The sequence below is a fragment of the Lepidochelys kempii genome, chromosome 2 (assembly GCF_965140265.1).
Source record: "Lepidochelys kempii isolate rLepKem1 chromosome 2, rLepKem1.hap2, whole genome shotgun sequence".
Classification (NCBI taxonomy): Eukaryota; Metazoa; Chordata; order Testudines; family Cheloniidae; genus Lepidochelys; species Lepidochelys kempii.
Genome location: NC_133257.1, coordinates 97,579,698 through 97,601,488, shown reverse-complemented (window position 1 = coordinate 97,601,488; position 21,791 = coordinate 97,579,698). Strand labels below are relative to the sequence as shown.

The following is a 21,791-nucleotide window of genomic DNA, read 5'->3' as shown; positions in this document are numbered from 1 at the left end:
ATGAACAGAATTAAATGAGAAATTATAACAACTTTCTAGAGGCTTATTGTAAAGCTATCTTGATGATCTATACAGGATCAAACACAGATTGAGATTCATACTTATAATTAGCCACCAGAAGTCTAGCTGTTTAACGGTTAAGTTATTTTAAAACAACCAGTTTTTTTATTACTACTTGTGATTTACAAAAAAGTCCTAAAACTGCATTCATTTGTGATGAATGCTTACAAACCCATACGATGTGTGACTGAACACGTTGCCATGATACGGAACATGTTTGTTTGTTTATTTTAGTTAAATATAATTTAGTTAAATATAATATATGGTGAGACTTTTCTTCAGATAGACTGTATAGAAAAGTTTTGGGCTTTGTTTCCGCCATGGGGGAGTATGTTTTGTAATGTAGATTCCTGTAAAGAAATACATTTTGATTACCCTGGTTTCCTCAGGGGCCTTGTGTACATGATGAAGAGTCTGGTCTGTCTCAGATAGGAAAACCTGCCCTTCAGGCTCTATTATATCATTGCCACTTCTATGAACATTTGAATCAGATGGTGAAGCACTGTTACCTAGGTCGATACACATTTGATTTGAATTGTTCCGTGGGAGAAAGCTGCATGGCAGAGAAAAATGGCATAAATGGTAAGTGACATTATTTATAACTTCATAATAACTTTATAATAATGCTTTTAAGCCAAATGCTCTTCTAGCTTGGAATTCACCTGTACGTGTTTTTACAGAACGTCGTGTTTATTCATTGCAACTGTCATTTTAAATTGAATGTATAGTTAAAGTTAGAATTGTTGGTCTCTTAAAGATGTAAGAATGAAAATTTCAGTTCATCTACTCCAGTATCCTAGAGACAATTATGTATTTTGTGTATGTGTTCGTAGAAGTTATAAATGGAAAATACCTGTTAGATCATCCAGTCCATCTTCCTGCAAAAGGTAAAGATGATGGGAAAATATTTAATTTAACTTTTAAGAGGTGTGACTTTGCAGTACAATAGCAATGAGAAAGCTCAGAGAGGCATTGAATATGTGGCCGGTTCTTAAAAGTGAAGCGGCCTTCATAGCCTCTTGAGAAGACACAACTTGTGTGTCTTAAGGCACCTCCCCAGGGACTCTTTAACAGAGTGGTGCAATTCAGACTTACTCTGATATATGACATAGCAAGGAATGTTGTGTGGCGAATATAGGATATTATTCAACGCCTATGGAAGTAAATTCTCTTTGTCCTCAGTGGGTCAATGAATGAACTCCTACTGATGCAAGACAGGAGAGGAGAATTAACTATAACTCCATATATAGGTTGTCCAAAACCAGGTTTGACATAGTATCTTTTTTTACTACAGCATTGCACGGACTCAGAGAATGCATGGCTAGGATCTCAGCAGTGAAATGATTATACATCACCTTGAAATTACTACTCCTTGAGCTAATTTCCAGCAGGACAGCACCCTTACATTAATGTACTTAGAACTGTTCTATACCACAGAAAGATGCTCTTCAATCAGAAACATAGTTTTGAAAAATCTCTGTCTAAAATCTTTTTAGGGTCATTGTTGACTCACTACACTTCCTCACATTACATTTCTTTGTCATTTTTCACAATAGGTTCTTCTTGGCTTATCCAATCTAGATTTCCTTAAACTATTCTATTAATTCCTTAGTATTTGATGTGTTTTCCTTACTTACACTCTACAGTGACTTGAAAGAAGTTCACCCAAGGTGCAAAATATCTGTTTCTAAGGAAAGAAAAAACAAAACCTATCTTGGACTCTTACTGGATTCTTACTGCTGCAATTTTTAGTATTTTTATATGTAACCATACAGCCTTGTGCTGTACAAAGCTAAGCAGAATTGGTTTGGTAATTATTTTCATGAGAGACCTCAAAGGAAAGCCTTCTGTAGTACCATACAGTATATTGTTGGTGACATAGTATGTTGCACTTTTCATTCCTTGGTGAGCATAGTATGTTGCTCACCTTTCCTCTCTTTGCTGGAGTCCTAACGGGTGTTGGGGATTAGGAGAAGTGGTGGAGGGAACTGAGGTGGTTGGAGCACCAGGCCCAGTTTTATAGCCCCGCCCTTAGAATATTGGCATATGCCAAAGGAGGGGGTTAAGAGGGACTCATGTGCACTCCTGTGGCCACTGCTAATAAAAGTTCCACTGTCTGAGCTGCCTCCGGCTGGCACATCCCCTAAGTGGGAATAAGCAGATCCTGTCTCAAAGAACTCTGGTTACAAGTAAGTGACCTTCATTTGCTTAGTAACTTTATTTTCCTGGTTGATTATACCCACCTTCCTTTCTATGCTTTCTCTACCTTTCCCCCCCATAAAAATAAAATCTTAAAACAGAATAGTTGAAAAGTTAGTTATTATTTCCTCTTTCTGCAGATTTTGATGACTCTATTAATCTTTGGAGAGTTCCATCCAGTCAAAGCCAATCTCCGAGTTCTCAGTCAACATCTGATACTATGGTAAATACCAAAGTATTGCATGCATATTACATTTAATATTGTTTATATAATATTTTCAAGAAAACAGACAGTAATGTAAGTGCTAAAACTGTAAAAATTGCAAAACTAAGCTAAACAATCATCAAGCTGTACACTTGTTTAGTTTTAGTAAATTGAGTAAAACCTCTGCATTTAGTCACGTATGCAAGTTCAGAAATAATGGCTTAAGTTACCCAGTTACATATGCAAGTAAACTTCAACTCTAGAGCCTCTAAATCTGATGAAGTTTCCTAAAAATTATGTTGTAATTTGATCTAATGAGTAAATCCAAATGAAGTTGTTCCTAGCTACTTTTTACTTTGTCCAAACTAATGGTTAATGGTTATGCCTCAGCATAACATGTCACAAAATCATGACAATGTGTCAGAATTTCATTGTATGCAGGTGCAAAGTCACAACATCTTTTGGGCCCCCAAAATGTTTTTAGAATATATGAAAATTCCACAAGCAGTGTTTGCAAGACACAGGACATTAGCAAATCTCTTTCTGGCTAGAAGAATGATAGCTGCAGTACAAGACTTCAAGCATATATTATCCCTCACGATATTAAATGTAAACCAAGAGAAATTGAAATGGATCCTCATGGCTGAAAGAAGGGATTCATAGGATCTCTGAAAAGGAAAAAAAAAATCGTATAATGTTCATATATTACCTGATGTAAGTTTTACATGTCTTGTCTACTCAGCGTTTCCCAAATGATAGGTCATGACTCCCCAGAAGGTTTTGAGATGTTGCACAAACATTTTAAGTTTAATAAAATGTAATTCAGTAAACTTAAAATGATAAAAAATAAATACAACAGAAACCCTTTAATGATATGTACCTTGAGGTCACTGTATTGTTATAACCTGAGCACTTGAGGTGAAACTATCTGTATGAGGAACTTAGATACCTTATTATCTAGAACTTCCAAGTAAGCTTGCATTTCAGACAACCGCCAAAAAATGTGTCCAAAAGTATTGGCAAGACCTCTCCAAAAAGATTCAGATCTGTTTTGAAAGCAGGGACGTTCGTGGTACCGATAATGGAATTAAAGGGGCACTTGGTCCACCTTGTAAAAAGACCTCAAACCTGAAAGTGAAAGATGGTACCATATTGACTGACAGGCAAAAACAATTTGACTGATGGACTGAGCATTACAAAGAATTCTATTCAAAGGATGCCATTATCTGTGATACTGCTTTAGCTGCCGTTCCCCAGCTTCCAACGATGTAGGAGCTGGACAAACACCAACTCTTGAAGATGTAGAGAAGACTATCGAAGAGATTGTGCCTAGGAAAGCTTGTGAGTAACATCTGTGCACTTCTGCATGCCTGTTGGGAAGAAAGCCATATACCCCAGGATCTGAAAGATGCAAAGATAATTATATAAAAATAAAGGGGACAGGGCAGGTTGCAACAACTATCAAGGGAAATCTTTGCTCAATGTGGTTGGCAAGGTGCTTGCAAGGGTCCTGTTGAAAAGACTCCAAGTCCTTGCTGAGAGAGTCTACCCTGAGAACGGTGTAAGTTCAGAGCTGGATGCTCCATTCCTGACACATCCTTCACATTGCACTTGTTGCAAGAAAAAAGCTGTGAACAGACACCTCTCTATCTAGCATTCATTGACCAACAAAAGGCCTTTGACACCGTTAGCAGGAATGGCGTCAATAAGATCCCAGTTGAAAATTGGCTATCTACAAAAGGTGCTCTCCCTATTCAAGGAGTTCCACGAGGGAATGAAGGTAACCATCCAGTATGAAAATGAAACATCATCCAAGTTTAGTATTGATACTGGTATGAAGCTGCGTCTTAGCACCCACTGGCTTTGGTATCTTCTTTTCTATTCTTCTTAAGTATGCCTTTGGAAATGATCGATCTGGCATACTAATTGAATTGAGGATGTACGGCAGCTTATTTAACATCAGATGATTCCAGCATAGAAGGCATGACACTCAACTTACTATTTGGGATTGTCTTTTCGCAGATGACACTATACTCATCTGTAATTCACCCGATGAACTGCAGGTCATGGTGAACAAGTTTTCGATGAATCCACCAAGTTTGGCATGGTGTAATCAGTATAAAAAAAACAATTGGCTCGTTACGGAGTACCACATTCCACCTAAAATCTTTGTCAATCATGAGGCTCAGGACAACATGGATCACTTCTGCTATCTCAGCTCAATTCTTACCAATTCGTAACCTGGATAGGGAACTTAATGCTAGAATCAGCAAAGCTTCATTTACCTTTGGCAAACTTACCTCACCTATTTGGAACAACAGGTTGCTAACCCTGAACACAAAGGTGGCTGTTTATCAGGCTTGTGTCCTTAGTACCCTCCTTTACGATTGTGAAAGCTGGTTTACATACTCCAAGCAGGAGCAAAGATTGAGCAGTTTCCACATCCAGTGTCTTAGAAAAATCTTTGGAGTTACTTGGAACCAAGTGGATCACCAATAACGAGATCCTTGAGAGAACCAACCTACAATCTATGCAAACTATGCGGGACTTTCACAGGCTTTGCTGGTTGGGCACATGGAGTACATGCCTCAAGATCGTCTGCTGAAGGCTGTGCTTAATGGCCAATTTAAGAAGTGCCCACAACACAGAGGAAGACCAAAGCTCCGATACAGTGACAAGGTGAAATAAGGCCTCAAGAAATTCAGCATTCCCACTGACAAGTGGGAAAATCATGCCCAGAATCGTTCAGTTTGGGGAAACCAGGTTAAGACTGGTGCAGCCACTGCAAAGAGCCATCAGAGTGCCCATGCTGAGGCCCACAGGTGAGCCAGGAAGCAGAGTATGCTTCAACCTCCATCTGGTGAGTGGACCTGTAGCCACAGGGGAAAGTTTGTTGCTCACATGTCGGGCTCTTTTCCCATACCATTGCTAAGCACTGCTGACAGACCAACTTTGTTGTGTTTCCTTTCATCTATCAAGATGTTGGACAGCCATCACCAGATGTGATCTTTAAATTTGACCTTTCTCTAATTAAAGACACCAAGAGAAGATCACTCCAAGCCCAACAGGTGTCATGCTTTCCCCATCACACCTGAGAAAGAGCCTAGATGTCTTAATTGGTGAGGAACTGCAGGAGCATTTATGTACAGTGCAGATTATGTCTTGCTGACCCTAAGTAACTGAGAGTTGCCAGCTGGTAAACCGAATACAATGCTCTCCAGCAGGAACTGTTCTTTGATATTGTAATAGAAATAAAAAAAAATCCAAATTCTTTTCCAGAGTGCTAATCTTTGTAAACTGAAGCTGCTTTTTGTGTCAATTAGTTGAACTTCAATATTATTTATGGAGGCAACTACTGCCTCTTTTTAGTGAATCTTTAGATCTGTTGGGTTATTTTTTGACATACTGAAACATAATGGTGTTCTTTTTCCTTTAATGAATAATGATGGTTTTGAGTGCCACGTAATTCCTACTTTCATTAAACTATCTTACGCCAAAGACCTTGTTAAAATGGGTTCCTAATGGTCTTAAACAAGAGTGTTATTAAATTATTGTAGTTATTTTTGGTTTCTCCTACTTTTGACCTACTTCTAATGTAGAAATCATAAGTGCTTTCACTCCAATTAATCAGAGAAATTGACTGTTACTGAGAAAACTAATATAATACCTAGTTCTTGTATAGCAATTTTTCCTCCATAAAGCTCAAAGTGCTTCACAAAGGAGATAAGTACAGTTGTCTGTATTTTACAGATGGAAAAACTGAGGCACAGAGAGGTGAAATAATTTTCTCAAGGTCACACAGCAGGGTAGTAGCAGAGCTTGAAATAAAATTCAGGTCTCCAGGGTCCAGTCCAGCCCTTTGACCTACCTGTTTGTTCACACTGCCTCCTGGAGCAGGATCATATATTGTAGGATCTCTCTGGATTGCTGATTTTATACCATATCTGCATCTTTAGTTTTCTATCAGGTTATAGTATGGATAGTGGAAACATGTAATTTCTACTTCTCAGAGGAAGTGTTTCCTTTCAGCAGATAGAGTATAGTAGTCAGAGTGTGGTGAAAGTACTCTTAAATAAGACATTTCTTTTTAACATTCCCTTTAATTAATAATATCACTGAACACAAGTGACAATTGTGTTATTTTTATTTGATTATCTTTATATTATAGTATTAGGTGTCCAAAGACCTCGATCAGTACTGGGGCCCCAACATTCTCAGTGTTGTACAAAGAGATAGGAAGTCACAGTCCATGTCCAGGAGTGCTTATCATGTCAGCATGACCAGTTTGCAGTAACTTTTACAGAAGGTGGCGCAGTTTGAAGAAACTAAAGCCATCTCCAAAATGTGGCCATAACTTTCAGTGGTGACCATCCTTCCCAAGGGATCCTTCTCATTATTTTATAAATGTGTGTTTATGCTCTGGATCTATGGCTATCAGAGTGTTGTACAGTGAGGTGATTTAAACCTGGGATGGAGCTCTCACGAGAACTGATTATTCAAGGTCTGTTAGGGCAATGCCAATAGTTTGGGGGTGTGTGTGTTAATAATAATGGTAAAGAAAAAACCCTTAATTGGTAAGTAATGGTAGATGAAGGACAAAAACCCAAATTTTCTTTTTTTTTCCATTTATGCTTTCCATTTTATTAGCTAACTCACAAATACCCCTTACTTCCCTGTCTTTTCCAATTTTCAAAAGCTTTAGTTTTTATGCCATAAGAAAGTTAAATTACTTCTGATGAGAGTACATAGGTAGTGGTAAAAATATCCTTTTACTGGATATGATGTCTTGTACCATAAGTTTATCACCATCAGAGCTGATTTGTGAAGGTGATAAGATCTTTCCTTCATAGGACAGCAGAACACTGTGAAAATGACATTGTATTATTGTATGTGTCCTGTTTAGATAGCAGAAAAATTCTGTTTTTAAGCTTTATCCTTCTGTGATGCTGTGAAGCCATTACCGTTACATTACCTTTGCTGACTTCACTGGTGTAAGAAGCTAACCAGGTAAATTATTATGGATTTTTACTGACCTAAGACCTTGTTTTCCTTTTCTTGGGATGTAAGATTCAGGCAGCTTGACAACACAAAGTAGGGATAAGGAAGCTGTAAAGTGTACATGTTTTATCTGTACTATATGCTGTGCTACTAATGGATTCTTGAAGTTTTGGATGACCATAATTGAGATTCCTTGTCTAAGCTTATTCTGTATGTAGTAATGAACTCATGGGCTTTCTTTCAACACTTCGGCACAGTTACGGCTTTGCTGGCTTATGTAACATTATTTACTAAAGCATTTTCTATGACTGTTGAAGAGTTTCTTTAAAAAGAAAGGAATTTGTGGCTTTAGCCAATCAGTAAAAAGATTTTCAGAGTTAAGGTGCAGTGCTGAATCAGTGCAGATCTGGCCATAATTGGGCATCTCTTCCCTTTGCTGACCACTGTGACTGCTGCTTTGTATTTGATTAACAAAAAAAATCCCACGCCCAATCTTCTGATTTTTTTTTTAAGTAGTTTGGGTTTATTTTATTTCTGGATCCTGATCTTTACCGAATTACAAGATCACTGTGCTACACCTTTCTTTCTGAATGTACCAAGGCACTTCAGACCTGTCTGTGGGCCTGCAGGGATTGGCCAAACCTCCTTGTATCAGATTAGCTGCTTCTGGTGATGCAAACAGTGGTGATTCAACACTCCTGTGTTATCCATTAGCTTCATAACTTTTGAAGTTGATTTGAGGAAGTTGCAAGCAACGCTTTCACATTATCCGTTTCTCCTTCTTTCTTTTACTTTCTTTCTTCCTCCCCATGTCCCTCCCAACAAAGCTGAGCAAGTCAAAGAGGAAGAGGTGAACGCCATCTGAGAAGAGACCCTCTCAGACCCTCAGATCTCCCCAAATCAGCAAACACTTGCTCAGAAACTACTTCACAGAGATGTCAATCTTCTTGAGTACTTGGGATTCAGCAAACTGGTCTCTGCTCATTCAAGGATTTTTCTTCATGAGTAAGCCAAAAGTTCCCCCTGAACAACCTGGTCTGGTCCACCTCTAAAGGGATAAGCAACAGACTCCTGTCCCTGATTCTTAAGTGGTGAGTTAAGACCACTTGACGAGGAATCTGACATCCATTTTGACTCTCCGTCTATGCAAAAGGAAGATCTGAGTTCTGTTAGGATGATCCCCTGCACTTCATCTCCAGTTATATATATTGGCGAATGAGGAGCATTATGTGTGATGTGAATAAGCTCAGGACACCTCCACCAGGATGGGTTATGATCTAAAAGGAGAGAACAGAGCAAAAAAAGTAGGTCCTCTGGGGTGACTACCATATGCTCAAAAGGTAAAAGGAAATCAAAAAGACCAAAAAAAAAAAGCTTTTTTTTTGGGTGGATAAAGCCCAAAAGCTTTCCTGGTGCTCGTCTATTTCCACAACCTCTAGCATCTCCCCCAAAGCAGGGAAGTTCCACATTGGATCACAGTAACGACGAACCTGAGAAGCATAAGGAAAATTTTCCATTCAACTTCATTTCTTTTTCAAGGAGGAATGGGAAACTCCTAACAAAGGTAAAAGGCTCTGTCAGCAAGCTTTGAAATTCTGTATAGGATTATAGAAACTTTCCCCTTCGTTCTCCTCAAAGCCAGTGTAGGAATTGTACTTCCCACAAAGTTCCTGCAGAGAAAAAGATAGAAGCCGCTCTTAGAAGTTTCTTCAGAATCCCTGATAGCTCTATTTGCTGCCACATGTTTCACTAGAGCCACAATATCCCAGTACAACAAGCTAAAAAGACACAATCTCATAATAAATTCAACTTGTATTATGGAAAATATCTGTAGTTACTGCATTTGTGATTCCATGAAACTAGTAGCAAGAGTTGTAGCTAGTTCAGTAGCTAGATGTCACATCTGGCTTTAGCAGATAGCTATTTAAAGTGCATTCTTGGTGCCTCAAAACTTTCTGGTGGACTCATGTTTGAGAAAGATTGATAAGGTGGTATCTGAGAACATGGACAAGCTAAGGCTTCTCACTCCAGCGAAGTCCTAGGCTGATTACAAACCCTGAGGCAAGGGCAGAGGTTCCTTTCAAAGCCCATTGAAATCAGTGGGGTATCTTTCCATTGATTTTGATGGGCTTTGCATGAAGCCTTTTGTTCTTATCTACAGAGAAAGAGAAGGGAATGCTCTTATTCCAGGGGTAAAACCTGGACATGGAAGACCCAGAGGAAATCCAGATCAGTTAACAAGTCCAACCCGTCCTTCCAGTCCAAACAGTCACTGTGATTGTAACCAAATCCAGAAATAGGTCTGGGGCAGGATAGCCCACTGCTTAGGTGCCTGGTTCCAGTTGACTTCAGATTGGTAGGCATTGTAGAATGTAGCATGGATACTTGCTCTACATTCCTTATTCAAGAAACATCAAACCATCTGTGAAGACTGGGGGAGCTATCTGTATTTTTTTTATGAACATTGTGGGAATCCCTGTTTGATATTCAGTGGGTGACAGATATAAGGGAGCCTTATGGTTAACTCAGTGCTATGGGGCTCTTTACCCCAATCCCTGGTATTTGACACACAGTACAGGTGCTAGTTTCTTTGTAAATTGACCCATGCCATGTTCTCACCAGCAGGCAGGCTGGTGGCCCTGAAGGGAGTGGGAAAAACTTCAGGCAGGAGCTTCTCAACAAAGGGACTTGGTAAAAGCTAAAAGATATCCTGGTACCTGAGCAACACACACTGAGGGGGGTGGGAAAAGAGGTAAGATTGTTTGAGAGGCAGCATTTGTAGGGGACAACCTGTCTCTTCCAGTCACAATGCTTGGGGAGGTGCCTGGGTTAAGCAGAACACATTTAAACTGGAAAAGAAAGGCTAAGTTTAGTAAGACAACACGTAGGCTTTTGATACTTTTGAGCCTTCTCTCTGCTTGAAATGTTCCTATGATTAAATAAATCATACTGTGTTGAATAAGCTATTTTCTGACCCTGCTTGTACCAGCTGGTCACAGTTTCTGGAGGGGATTCCATACCAGGGACCAAAATGAGCTGGACCTAGGGCTGTAGGTAAATATATTTGGTAAGCGGCATGCTGTAATGTAGTGATCCAGTCTTAAAATTGTGTGAACAATAGCGTTCCACGCTGAGAGAAATGGAAGTGTAGGCCTGTCACTTGAAATAGGCGTCCACAGAGAGAGACAATGACAACGCTGGCTATCATACTGTGGCCAGACAGCATGAGAAGCTGAAATCTAAATGCTTCAGTGATTCAGATTCTTTTTCAAGGGGGATGAAAAAATCATGATTTTCAGAATTAAAACGGAATGGGATTGGAAGGCTTCCAATATATTGAACATCTACCAGTCAAGAAAACTGAAATGCCTCAGCAGGTCTGTAGTCCTTCATTAGGGTTTGCAGTAACAAGACATTTTACAATAAAGTGTTTAAAGAGAAGACTTAGATCCTGAACCTAGAAAGACTTACACAGGCACTCACGTGTAAGAACATGAGTAGCCCCATTTTCAGTTCAGTGAGGCTGCTCACGTATTTGAAGTTAAGCACCTACATAATACTTTCCAGGATCAGAGCTTAGTGTTTTCAAAAAACTGTCCATTGAATGCACCTGTATTAAATAAACAGTTAGTGTAATGTTCACGACCAACTATTGTGTATCCACAGCAATTGCTAAGGGAAGAGCTATTTGCTTACTGCTACTCTGGTTATCTGAACATTTAACTATGTTCATTAGAGATTAAAAAAGGTGTGACAAAAAATAAGTTCTGTTGTGGTTGATTTTATTCCATTTTGAATAGTTGAAAAGAATTGTGGAAAAGGCTGAGGTGCACTAGTGGTCTATCATGACCACTGGGCATGTGTCACTGGCACTGTGGAGCTTCAGGTGAGGCCAGGTTTTTTTAAATGTATTTCCAGGAACCTGCTTTTTAACACTGAATATTAACACACACACACACACACACTACCCCATCCCCGCCCAAACACTTTGTTCCTGAAAAATTAGCTATCTTCGGACAATAAACACCATAATAGTTACAAAGAGTAAATTGATTGCTTTGCTTTTGTGACTTCCTAGATCTTTTCTGCATCGCCGTCATTGAGGAGTGTTGATGAGCTGCAGGCCCCTACCCCGCTAGCATCAGCTTGTTTTGTCCCTGAAATACCAGTTGACCGGCTTATGGCTCAAGGTAAACCAGATTTGAGTTTAATTTTTAAATGTATCCATGGACACAAACATTTTTTGGTTGGTTTGGGGTGAGGGGAAATTAGCAATATTACATGAGGTTTTCTGTGGAATTGAAGGTAGGAAATCCATTATCCTTATGGGAAGGGAGAGAATTACACATGAACATTAAATACAACAGCTACTTCTTAAAGTTATAGCTAATTTTAAAAAGTATCTTTTTGGAAGTTGGCTGGTTTGGCTATCTGACCTTCATTTGACCTAGAAGTCTAGAAATAAAAGGTTCTATGTACTAACAAGTTGGTAATAACCAAAAGTTGCATGTGGTGGCTTTTTTGTAGCCTATCTGAAATAAATTCATGGTCTGTCAGTTACTAATGGACAGATGTCTGCATTGCAAAAACAATCACCACAGTTGGCACTAATTGGTGTTCCTACTGGTGGTCTCAGCAGTGGGGCCACGTTACGTGGGCACAAAGTCTGAGCTTTCCTGGCATAGCTATGTAAGGAAGCCTGCACTAATCTTTTTAGAGATACACATGTTTGATGGACATCAGTTTTTGTTGCTGTCAATCTGTCAGTTTTTCAGAACACAAAGCTTTCAGTAGAGAAATAAATGTCTGACATAAAGATCTTCTGTTTTGAATTTCATTGTCTCATTCTTTCTCCATCTCTCCTAATCTGTCATCAATCTTAAAACAAACAAACAAACAAAAAAAAACCCCACACACTTCGGCCCTCTCTAGAAGAGTGATTATTTCAAAACTGTTTTTAAAGTAATTATCTGTTAAAATGAAAAACTATATTTTTAACATTTTCAGGCAAATTAGCATTATGAATAGGCTTCTCTGGATTCCTCAGTCATAGAATCTGGGCATTGTCTTACTTAATTTATATAAATTTTGATAATATATTTTAGTATCACAAATGATTAAATAAAAACAACAGTTAAGGAACACTACATACAGATATTTCATTCATTATTTTAAATGTTTCCCACTTGTCGTCTTTCTGATTATTCATTCAGGTCTCTTGTGCCACAGTTTGCCAAGCAGCATTCCATATTTGATTTCTTGTAGTTTGAGGTGAAACTTCATATGTTTTTTGTTCCAAGAAGCCCTTGTTTTACTGTTTAAAAATCTAAAGAGAAGTTGGATACACTGGGTAGCAAATAATATGTATAGTTCTTTGTATTATGTAATCGCTCTGTTTTATCTTTGGATGAGTGTTTTTATTTTGGTCGCTGTGTTCTAGGTCAGAGTGACACAACCACAACAGCATCTCCAAGTCCACATGATTTTCCCCAGACTGCTGTTCTGTCTAATCAGTGTGCTCTAGTCACACCTCCTCTCCTGTCAGCTGTATGCAGCCTGCTGGACAACTTGCTGGTGGTTGTTCCAAAGGACACTGGAATTGCTCTTCGACAAGCACACTTACTAACACCGCTCAGTAGGTAAGAGATCAATAACTGCTGAGCTACAAACAGGTGCAGCAGTAGAGGAAAACTAGAACAGGATCAGCAATATCCATGTTTCTAACCAGGACTTTGTGACAGGTATTGATTGGCTCTCGGTACTCTGAAATGTTCACAAACGCTTTTTAAATGAAGCTAGCAGACGCATGTGTTCATTTTATGCTTTCGGAACAGGTACCCACTTCCAGACAGATGATTCTCATTATTTTCAGTGAGTCTTTCTGGTACAGGTTTACATCAGTGTATGCATCTCCTGTTTCCCTTTGGTAATGATTAACCTTTGTTCAGATGGGTATTTATTTATTCTCCATTTTTGAATATGTGATCATCAGACATTGAGAGTTGTAAGTGATTATATTTCATTGTGATATTTTTAATTGCACAAAGTGTATGCTTGTGTATATTGGAAAGTTTGGTTTGGAGGGGAAAGTAGAGTTTGACAGCATGGGACTTGTCCTTTTCCCCTCTCCTATATCTCCAAGTGATGTTTGGCAGCTGAGAGAGGGCTTAGGTTTGAGACGCTCACTATTTTTGTTTGTTTTTTGTTTTTGTTTTTTTAAGAACTCAAAGTAATTAAATGCAAAAACTGTTAATACTAAACAACATTAAAGTGATACTTAGGTTAAAGTTAATATATATTTTTAGAACAAATGTACTTATAGTATGTTACAAAAAAGGTTTAATTTTTCAAACTGTAGTGGTTGATCCACCTGTGACATATGAAGCACTTGCAGGTATGTTGGTCTTCAGAGCTACTTTTGGTCACATGAAGGAAGTATTTGACAGTGTTTTTAAACAGTGAAGCTTCTAGCTAGTTATATCTTAGTGCAGGACAGCCTTTAGAATTTCAAAGACTTTTATTAGGGGCTTGTCTACACATTACATATTAGTGTAATTAAAGCAATAAAAACCCTGCTAGTGTGGATGCAGTTACACCAATATAAAGGTGTTTATACCTGTGTAGCTTATTCCTGTGTAGGAAGGGGAATAAGCTATAGTAGAATTATGCACCTCCCTACTGATATAACAACATCAACACTAGTGGTTGTACTGGTAAAACTATTTTGCTTTTAAAAAAAACAAACACCTTTTATACCAGTATAACTGCATCTGCGCTAGGGTTTGAAATAATATAACTTTTTGGGGATAATTGTCACATCCCTGTAATGTATTTTATTCTAAGTTAATGATATGTACTGTTATTTTTAATAGCATATTAATATAGTTTCTTTTGTTTTGCATGAAAGTTGAAATATATATTACTCCGACAAACTATTTATCCTATATTTTCCATTAGTCTTGTAAATGCTAGGTTGGTTGAAAGATGTATGTTGGAATTGAAAGCTCCTCTGCCTCATCCATGTCACGTTGAACATACAAAAGTTCAGGTTAGTTGTATGTGATTATGAAATGCACTGTATGAATTTAGAAATCCTGAGTCCTAAACTTACACAACCCTATCAGTTTGTTTACATTGTATCTACCCAATATCTTAGAACAGCTGTATCAAAGCTATTCTAAACTGTCATGTAAATTACATTAAATCATAACCTATCCAATCAAATTCTTATGTAAACTTGAGAGGAAAATATACTATGTTTACTGGGGACCTGCATGAAAGACCTCCTAAACTTATGTTCCCCAGCTTAGGTTAAAAACTTCCCCAAGGCACAAATTCCTTTCCTTGTCCTTGGACGATATTGCTGCCACCACCAAGTGATTTAAACAAACATTCAGGGAGGAGCCACTTGGAGCCCTACCCCCCCCCCCCCCAAAATATCCCCCCCAAGCTCCTTCCCCCTTTCCTGTGGAGGCTTGAGAATAATATACCAAACAAATAGGTTAACAAGGTGAGCACAGACGAGACCCTTGGGTTTTTAGGACACTAAAAACCAATCAGGTTCTTAAAAGAAGAACTTTATAATAAAGAAAAAAGTGAAAGAAGCACCTCTGTAAAATCCGGATGGAAGGTAATTTTACAGGGTAATAAAAAGATTTAAAACACAGAGGATTCCCCTCTAGGCTCAACTTTAAAGTTACAAAAACAGGAGTAAACCTCCCTCGTGGCATAGGGAAAATTCACAAGCTAAAACAAAAGATAATCTTAATGCATTTCCTTGCTATTACTTATAATTTCTGTAATTTTAGATGCTTCATTTCAGTAGGAGCAGGATTACCTGCTTGGTCTCTCTCTCTGTCTCAAGAGAGAACACAAAAAGAACACAAACAAAACCTGCCCCCGGCCAGATTTGAAAGTATCTTCTTTTCCCGTTGGTCCTTCTGGTCAGATGTCAACCAGGTTATTTGAGCTTCTTAACCCCTTACAGGTAAAGGAGGGATTTTTAATGCTACCCTTAGCTGCATGTTTATGACCATGTCAATTTCAGCTGATGCTGAAATCAGTGACAAAAAAATCAATGAGTAACTATAGGTATATCTACAGGGCTTAGGTGTCACTGTCCCTGCAGCCATTCAGGGAGTCCTCTGCAGCCCTGCTGTCATGGGAGTGAGTGGGTCTGTGACAGGGTAGTCATTTGTACACCTGATCCCTGCAGACACAAGGTGCAGTAGAGGCAGCAGTTGTCCTGGCCTTGCAGAGCAGAGACTCTGCACGTGGCTAGGACTTCAAGGAGAAAGACGAGCTGCTGGCGGCAGGGAAGGCTACCCCACTGCAGATCAGTTCCTGCAGGGTGGTGGCTGCTACACTCCTGGCTGGTGAGTGTGTTAGTGGGGTCAGTGACACCCAATTTCTGCAGGCACATGGTGCAGGGAAGGTTGCAATCCTGGCCCAGTGGAACAAAGACACCCTCAGCTCAGCTGTGGGGGGCTCTAGGAACTAGTCAGCAGCAGGGTGCCCTCCACTGCAGCAGAGGATGACGACGACGACTCCTTATAGCCTTGGCCAGGAGTCTCTGCTATGCCCAGACAGGACCCTGAGCCTTCTCCGCATCTTATGCCAGCAGGGATCCACTGTCACCAGCTCTACAGCTGTGTAGGGAGCCCTCTGCAGCTCCCTTGTCACAGCCCAGCTCGCTCACTCAACAGCCAGGAGTGTGGGAGCCGTCCCTGGCAGAAACTGTTCAGCAGTGGAGTGACCTCCCCCACAGCCACAGGATAATCCTTCTTGTGGCTGGGGGTCTCTGTTCTGCAGGTCCAGGATGACTGCTGCTTTCCCAGCACCTTGCTCCCTGGTGTCTGGGCCCCTGGGCCACAGAGAGAGCCCCCTGCTGTAAGTACTACCCTAACCCTAAATTCAACCCTATCCCCCACAACTTTAAAAATAAAATCAGTAAAAATAAAAAAATCTTAAATAAAAATTGACAAAAAAAGTAAAAAAAAAAATCAAATTCTGCCAACCGTATATTTAGAGGCGACTAAGAGGGGATACGATAGAAGTCTATAAAATCATGAGTGGTATAGGGAAAGTAAATAAGGAAGTGTTATTTACTCCTTCTCATAATACAAGAACAAGGGGCCACTAAATGAAATTAATAGGTAGCAGGTTTAAAACAAACACAAGGAAGATTTTTTTTTCACACAATGCACTATCAACCTGTGGAACTCCTTGCCAGAGTGTGTTGTGAAAGCCAATACTATAACGGGGTTCAAAAGAGAGCTAGATAGATTCATGGAAGACAGGTCCATCAATGGCTATTAGCCAGGATGGGCAGGAATGGTCAGCCTGTTTGCCAGAAGCTGGGATTGGGTGACAGGGCATGAATCACTTTGATAACCTGTCTGTTCATTCCCTTTGTGGTACCTGCCATTGGCCACTGTCAGAGGACAGGGTACTGGGCTTGATGGACCTTTGGTCTGAACCATTATGGCCATTCTTCTTATGTTCTTAGATAAATAGATAGACATAGATATCTAAAAAGGTGTATTATGTGGTGTTGCCTAAAGTAGGTCTTAACATACTGTAAAATCAGATTGCAAGGATTCAGCTTTTGTGTCCTTTTTACTGTTTTAACAGGTTTTATTCCTACTTCAGTATTTGTCTTCAGTGTCCAGGCTTCTACAGTCATGTTTATTGGTAGATACTCAGCTTGTGATCCAGGATGAGCTAATGAAACCTCTTTTGGGAAATACCTTAATGATCCTCTCCATTCGCTCTCTGGATGGCTTGGGTAATATGTAGATACTTCTCTTGTCTAGACAGACAGATGCACATCTTAGAAAAATCAGTACCATCTTTCCTAACACTGTATGTTAAACTGTAGTTACATGTTTCATTTGCTATGTGCTAATTTTTAGAAGTTTATATCTGCTAGCCATTTACTCTCTAGTCTTCAAGCATTATTACGAAGTAAGGGGAGAAACTGAGTTAAAATTGGTTTGGGGCTGAATTATTTGCCTATGGGATAGGGGTGTTGCAAGTTTGTTTGGGTTTTTTTTTCATCATTTCTTATTTTAAAGATAAGTTTCTGTGGTCAGGCTTAGATATCCAGATTTCTCTCTCTGTGTTAATAGCTTGAACTTCCTATGTTCTGTTCACAGATACTGAGTTAACATCTGCGGTTCACCAAACATGGACAGACTTGTTTAGCCTTCTGGCTATACTGTTAAGGAAAAGTGGCCAAATTGCTCTTCCATCTGTGACAGCAGCTCTTGGAAAACATTGGACTGCAATAATTGGTAATGCCTATTCTTAGATGGATTTAGACCTTGCAGCTAATAATGAGGATGACCTCTTATTAGATGCTATCAAATATTTATAAAGGACATGTCAATAACAATAAACAAAATGCGTCTGCTTTTTACTGAGAAGATATGGAGTGTATTTTTACCCTTGTTTGTTTTTTATAGCTTTTTCTTCTATAGTTCTGTAAAGTAATTTCTCAGCTATAACACAGCTTTCTATATATATTTTTTGTTTATAGACTTTAACAGTTTCTGGTTCTAAACTTTGGGATAAAGTAAATCAGCTTTAATTAGAGGCTGAACTGAGCCACAGCATACTGTTTTTTGCTTTTGTTTTTTTCTTACACTGATAGTTTATCTAAAACGTAAGAAAGCAAACAAAAACATACAAGCCTGAAAAATAGTTTTAAAGGTCAAAACCTTTTCTTGCTGCATGAGTCAATATGTAGTCACTTGTTATTGTATAATAGTTTAATCTATTACACAAATAATAATTTAATTATTGTAATTAAGACCCTGATTAAGCAAGGTAATCTAGCATGTGCCTACAATTAATCACCTAAGTTGTCCAATTGAAATCTATGCTTTTAGTTAGGCATGTGCTAAGTCACTTTTTGAGCCAGGGCCTAACTGCACTTCTGCCAACAGAGTCAGCTTCTAATGAAAAGCTTCTGATTGTTGCTGTCTTCAGTATAATGCAAGCTCTGGTCTAAAATATTCAAGCAAGTGACTCGTGTAGCAAGTGAAGGTTGACTAAACAGTTTCAGTGCTCATTTGTGGTTTTGTTCTTTTAATTTCAAGTGTAATATGAAATACTTAGTCATTCACACTTTCCATAAATTTAGAATACAGAAATATATTTTTAAACTTAGGAGCAAATACTTAGAGCTCATTGGATATCTCTTGCAAGCACTAGGGTGCTGTTCCCTGACCCATGCATATGCCTTGGATTAGTCCGTTCCAGGTCTGAAATGTTTAACCATGTCTTGATGCTGAAATTTAAAAAAATCTGTTATGTATTTGACCTTTTAGATACAATTTGTGACTGTGTGCATCTGTCTACCATATGTCCCAGTTTATATATGGCCAGTTTGCAATTCCTCTCCATTCTCTTGGCTGAAGAGGGGAAAAGGCAGCTCCAAGATAAACAGAATATTTGCCCCAACCCAACAATTACTTTTCTTCTAGATGAAGCTGAAGGAAGTTTGGCATCAGGAGCCAAACTTAATGAATTAATAATTCAGGTATAAATTTATATATTCAATAAATTAATACAATGGTATTATGGTTTTGATTATATGACTGAGATCATCTTTCTATTGTAATGCTGAATGTCTAATTAAAAGCTCGGTCAACTATTTTGAGAAATAGTCTTATTAAAGAATCCAGAGCACTTCAAACAAACTGGTTCATAAACTGTATATATAAATCACTCTTCCCACCACTGTTATACAGCTTTCTTTGAAGACAACAGCTGTTTAACACCACACAGCAACATTACATAATAGTTTAGGGTAGGAAGTGAATACAATATCTGTTTTAAGCTGCAGGGGAACATTTTACATAATTAGAATATCATTATGCAAATTTAAATAGGAAATAATTCGATATTTTGGCCAAAAGGATTCCTACTGTTCCAGATATGCCTTGGAATATTTAAGGATTGAGACCTTGTTTTTCTTCCTGTAAATGACAGCAGCAGAGTGCTCTTTAACATCACATAATCATAGAAATTAGGAACTGAGAAAACCCATTTGGCCATTTAGTCCATTCTTTGCTAGTGTCTGATTATTGCATACAAAACTTTTATTAATGCATTGTACTATCTAGTTTTAAATCTGCCAAGCACTGAACTTTTATCTCTTCCATTGGGAGACTGTTCCTTAACGTAATAGATCTCACCAACAGGACAATTTTCTTGATATTAACCAAAATGTTTTCTCTTTCCTAATGTCATCTCATTACTCCTCTTTATACTTCCTTGTACTACCCTAAATAATTCTTTTCCCTCCTTGATATTTACACTGTCAGTTGTAGAACATTAATATGTCTTACATTACTTATCACTTAGCTGCTATATATTTAACTTCTCTTTCCTCATAAGTCCTTCAGCTTCCTATCACTTTCATTGGCTTACTCTTAACTACCTGCACTTTATCGTTGTATATTTGGTGGTAATAGTAAGATTTCATGTGAAACTATAACAAATGATTTAATAAAACTGAAATATCCACATCGGTCTATTTTTAACTATTTTAGTCACTAGAAGCTGTCAAGTTTGAATTTGTTCTTTATAAATTAATATGGCTAACTGCTCTTATTGTTCTGATACCTAGATTCCCAGTGATATTAATGCCATTATTTTGCCACAATGCTGGAACAATAGTTCTTTTTCAAGTATGTGTCGGTGTGGATCTTACTGTAGATGTGCTTTATTTACACACGTGAGACTTGAAAAACTTTGGGTAGCAGTGACTGTTGGGGCCTCTCATGTGCCCTGTGACACCTCAAGCTCTTGTGCGTGGACATAAAGGGTGGTGTGAATGTAAGAATGGCAAAACTGGATCAGACCAGTGGTCCATCTAGCCCAATATCCTATCTTCCGACAGCAGCCAGTGCCAGATACTTCAGAGGTGATGAACAGAACAGGGCAATTATCAAGTGATGCATCTCCTGTCATCCACTCCCAGCTTCTGGTAATCAGAGGTGTAGATGCATCTCCTGTCATCCACACCCACAACATGAAGTTGCATCCCTGAACATCTTGCTAGTAGCCATTAATGGACCTGTCCTCCATAAGTTTATCTAATTCTTCTTTGAAACCGGTTATACTTGTGGCCTTCACTACGTCCCCTGGCAACAATTCCACGGGTTGACTGTGCATTGTATGAAGAAGTAAGGAAAAATGAAGTTTGTTTGTTTTAAACCTACTGCCTATTAATTTCACTGGGAAACCCCACGTTCTTGTGTTACGTGAAGACACGTTCCTAACTCTGCCTTATTAACTTTCTCCACACCATTCATGATTTTATAGACCTCTATCGTATTCTCCCCTTAGTCATTTCATCCAAGATGAACAGTCCCAGTCTTTTTAGTCTCTCACCATGTAGAAATTGTTCCATACACTTAATCATTTTTATTGCCCTTCTCTGTACGCTTTCCAATTCTAATATATCTTTTTAGAGATGAGGTGACCAGAACTGCATGCAGAATTAAAGGTGAAGGCGTACCATGGATTATGGCATTATATTTTCTGCTTTTATTATCTGTCCGTTTCCTAATGGTTCCTAACATTGTTAGCTTTTTTGACTGCTGCTGAAAATTGAACAGATGTTTTCAGAGAATTATCCACTATGACTCCAAGATCAATTCTTGATTGGTAACAGCTAATTTAGACCCCATCATTTTGTATGTATAGTTGGGATTATGTTTTCCAATGTGAGTTACTCTGCATTTATCAACATTGAATTTCATCTGCCATTTTTGTCACCCAGTTTTGTGAGATCCTTTTAAAGTATTTACAGTCAGCATTAGACTTCACTATCGTGGGTAATTTTATTTCATCTGCAAATTTTGTTACCTCACTATTCACCCCTTTTTCCAGTGGCCACAACCTTCAGTTTCCTCTTGCTGCTTGTGACAATAAGACAGAACTTGCCAAGTGTCTCTCACACTTAGCTCAGGCTAACTTCTTCATGTCTTCAGAACTACTTCTGATCTCCTGATTTCGACTGGTGTGACCCCTCTGAACTGAATTTTCTAGTGAGACCGCCTCTATACTCTCACACCCTATATAGGGCTCTTAAAATGACAGTCTCAAAACCTGCAAGCTTCAAGCCCTGTCTGTCTCTGAAGGATGAATACAGTAAATGTCTCTCTTGCTTAGGGAAATTTCATATTCTGAGCAGATGCTCTGTATTCTTGTCCTTCTCTGCTATGAGACACAAGTTGGAAGAGCAAGGCTATAATTCCACTTACTTGGAACAACCTTGTCCAGCATTCTATTGGTGAACATGCCAGTATCATGT

At 38.7% G+C, this 21,791-nt stretch overlaps 1 protein-coding gene across 12 annotated transcripts in view; it reads left to right on the top strand.

The window, feature by feature from the left end:
- The window catches only part of RTTN (rotatin), a 145,381-nt gene that overhangs the window by 86,741 nt on the left and 36,849 nt on the right, over window positions 1–21,791 (top strand). For 11 of the 12 annotated variants that reach the window (XR_012157271.1, XM_073331720.1, XM_073331728.1 and 8 more), the window contains 8 exons: window positions 450–642; window positions 2,400–2,482; window positions 11,541–11,652; window positions 12,903–13,101; window positions 14,420–14,510; window positions 17,096–17,249; window positions 17,620–17,757; window positions 18,796–19,007. Coding sequence is in view for 11 of the 12 variants with exons in the window: in XM_073331720.1 (XP_073187821.1) it covers window positions 450–642; window positions 2,400–2,482; window positions 11,541–11,652; window positions 12,903–13,101; window positions 14,420–14,510; window positions 17,096–17,249; window positions 17,620–17,757; window positions 18,796–19,007 (1,182 nt within the window). In the remaining variant the exon portion in view is untranslated. The remainder of the gene's footprint in view (window positions 1–449; window positions 643–2,399; window positions 2,483–11,540; window positions 11,653–12,902; window positions 13,102–14,419; window positions 14,511–17,095; window positions 17,250–17,619; window positions 17,758–18,795; window positions 19,008–21,791) is intronic. The other variant, XM_073331724.1, reaches the window with a different exon arrangement.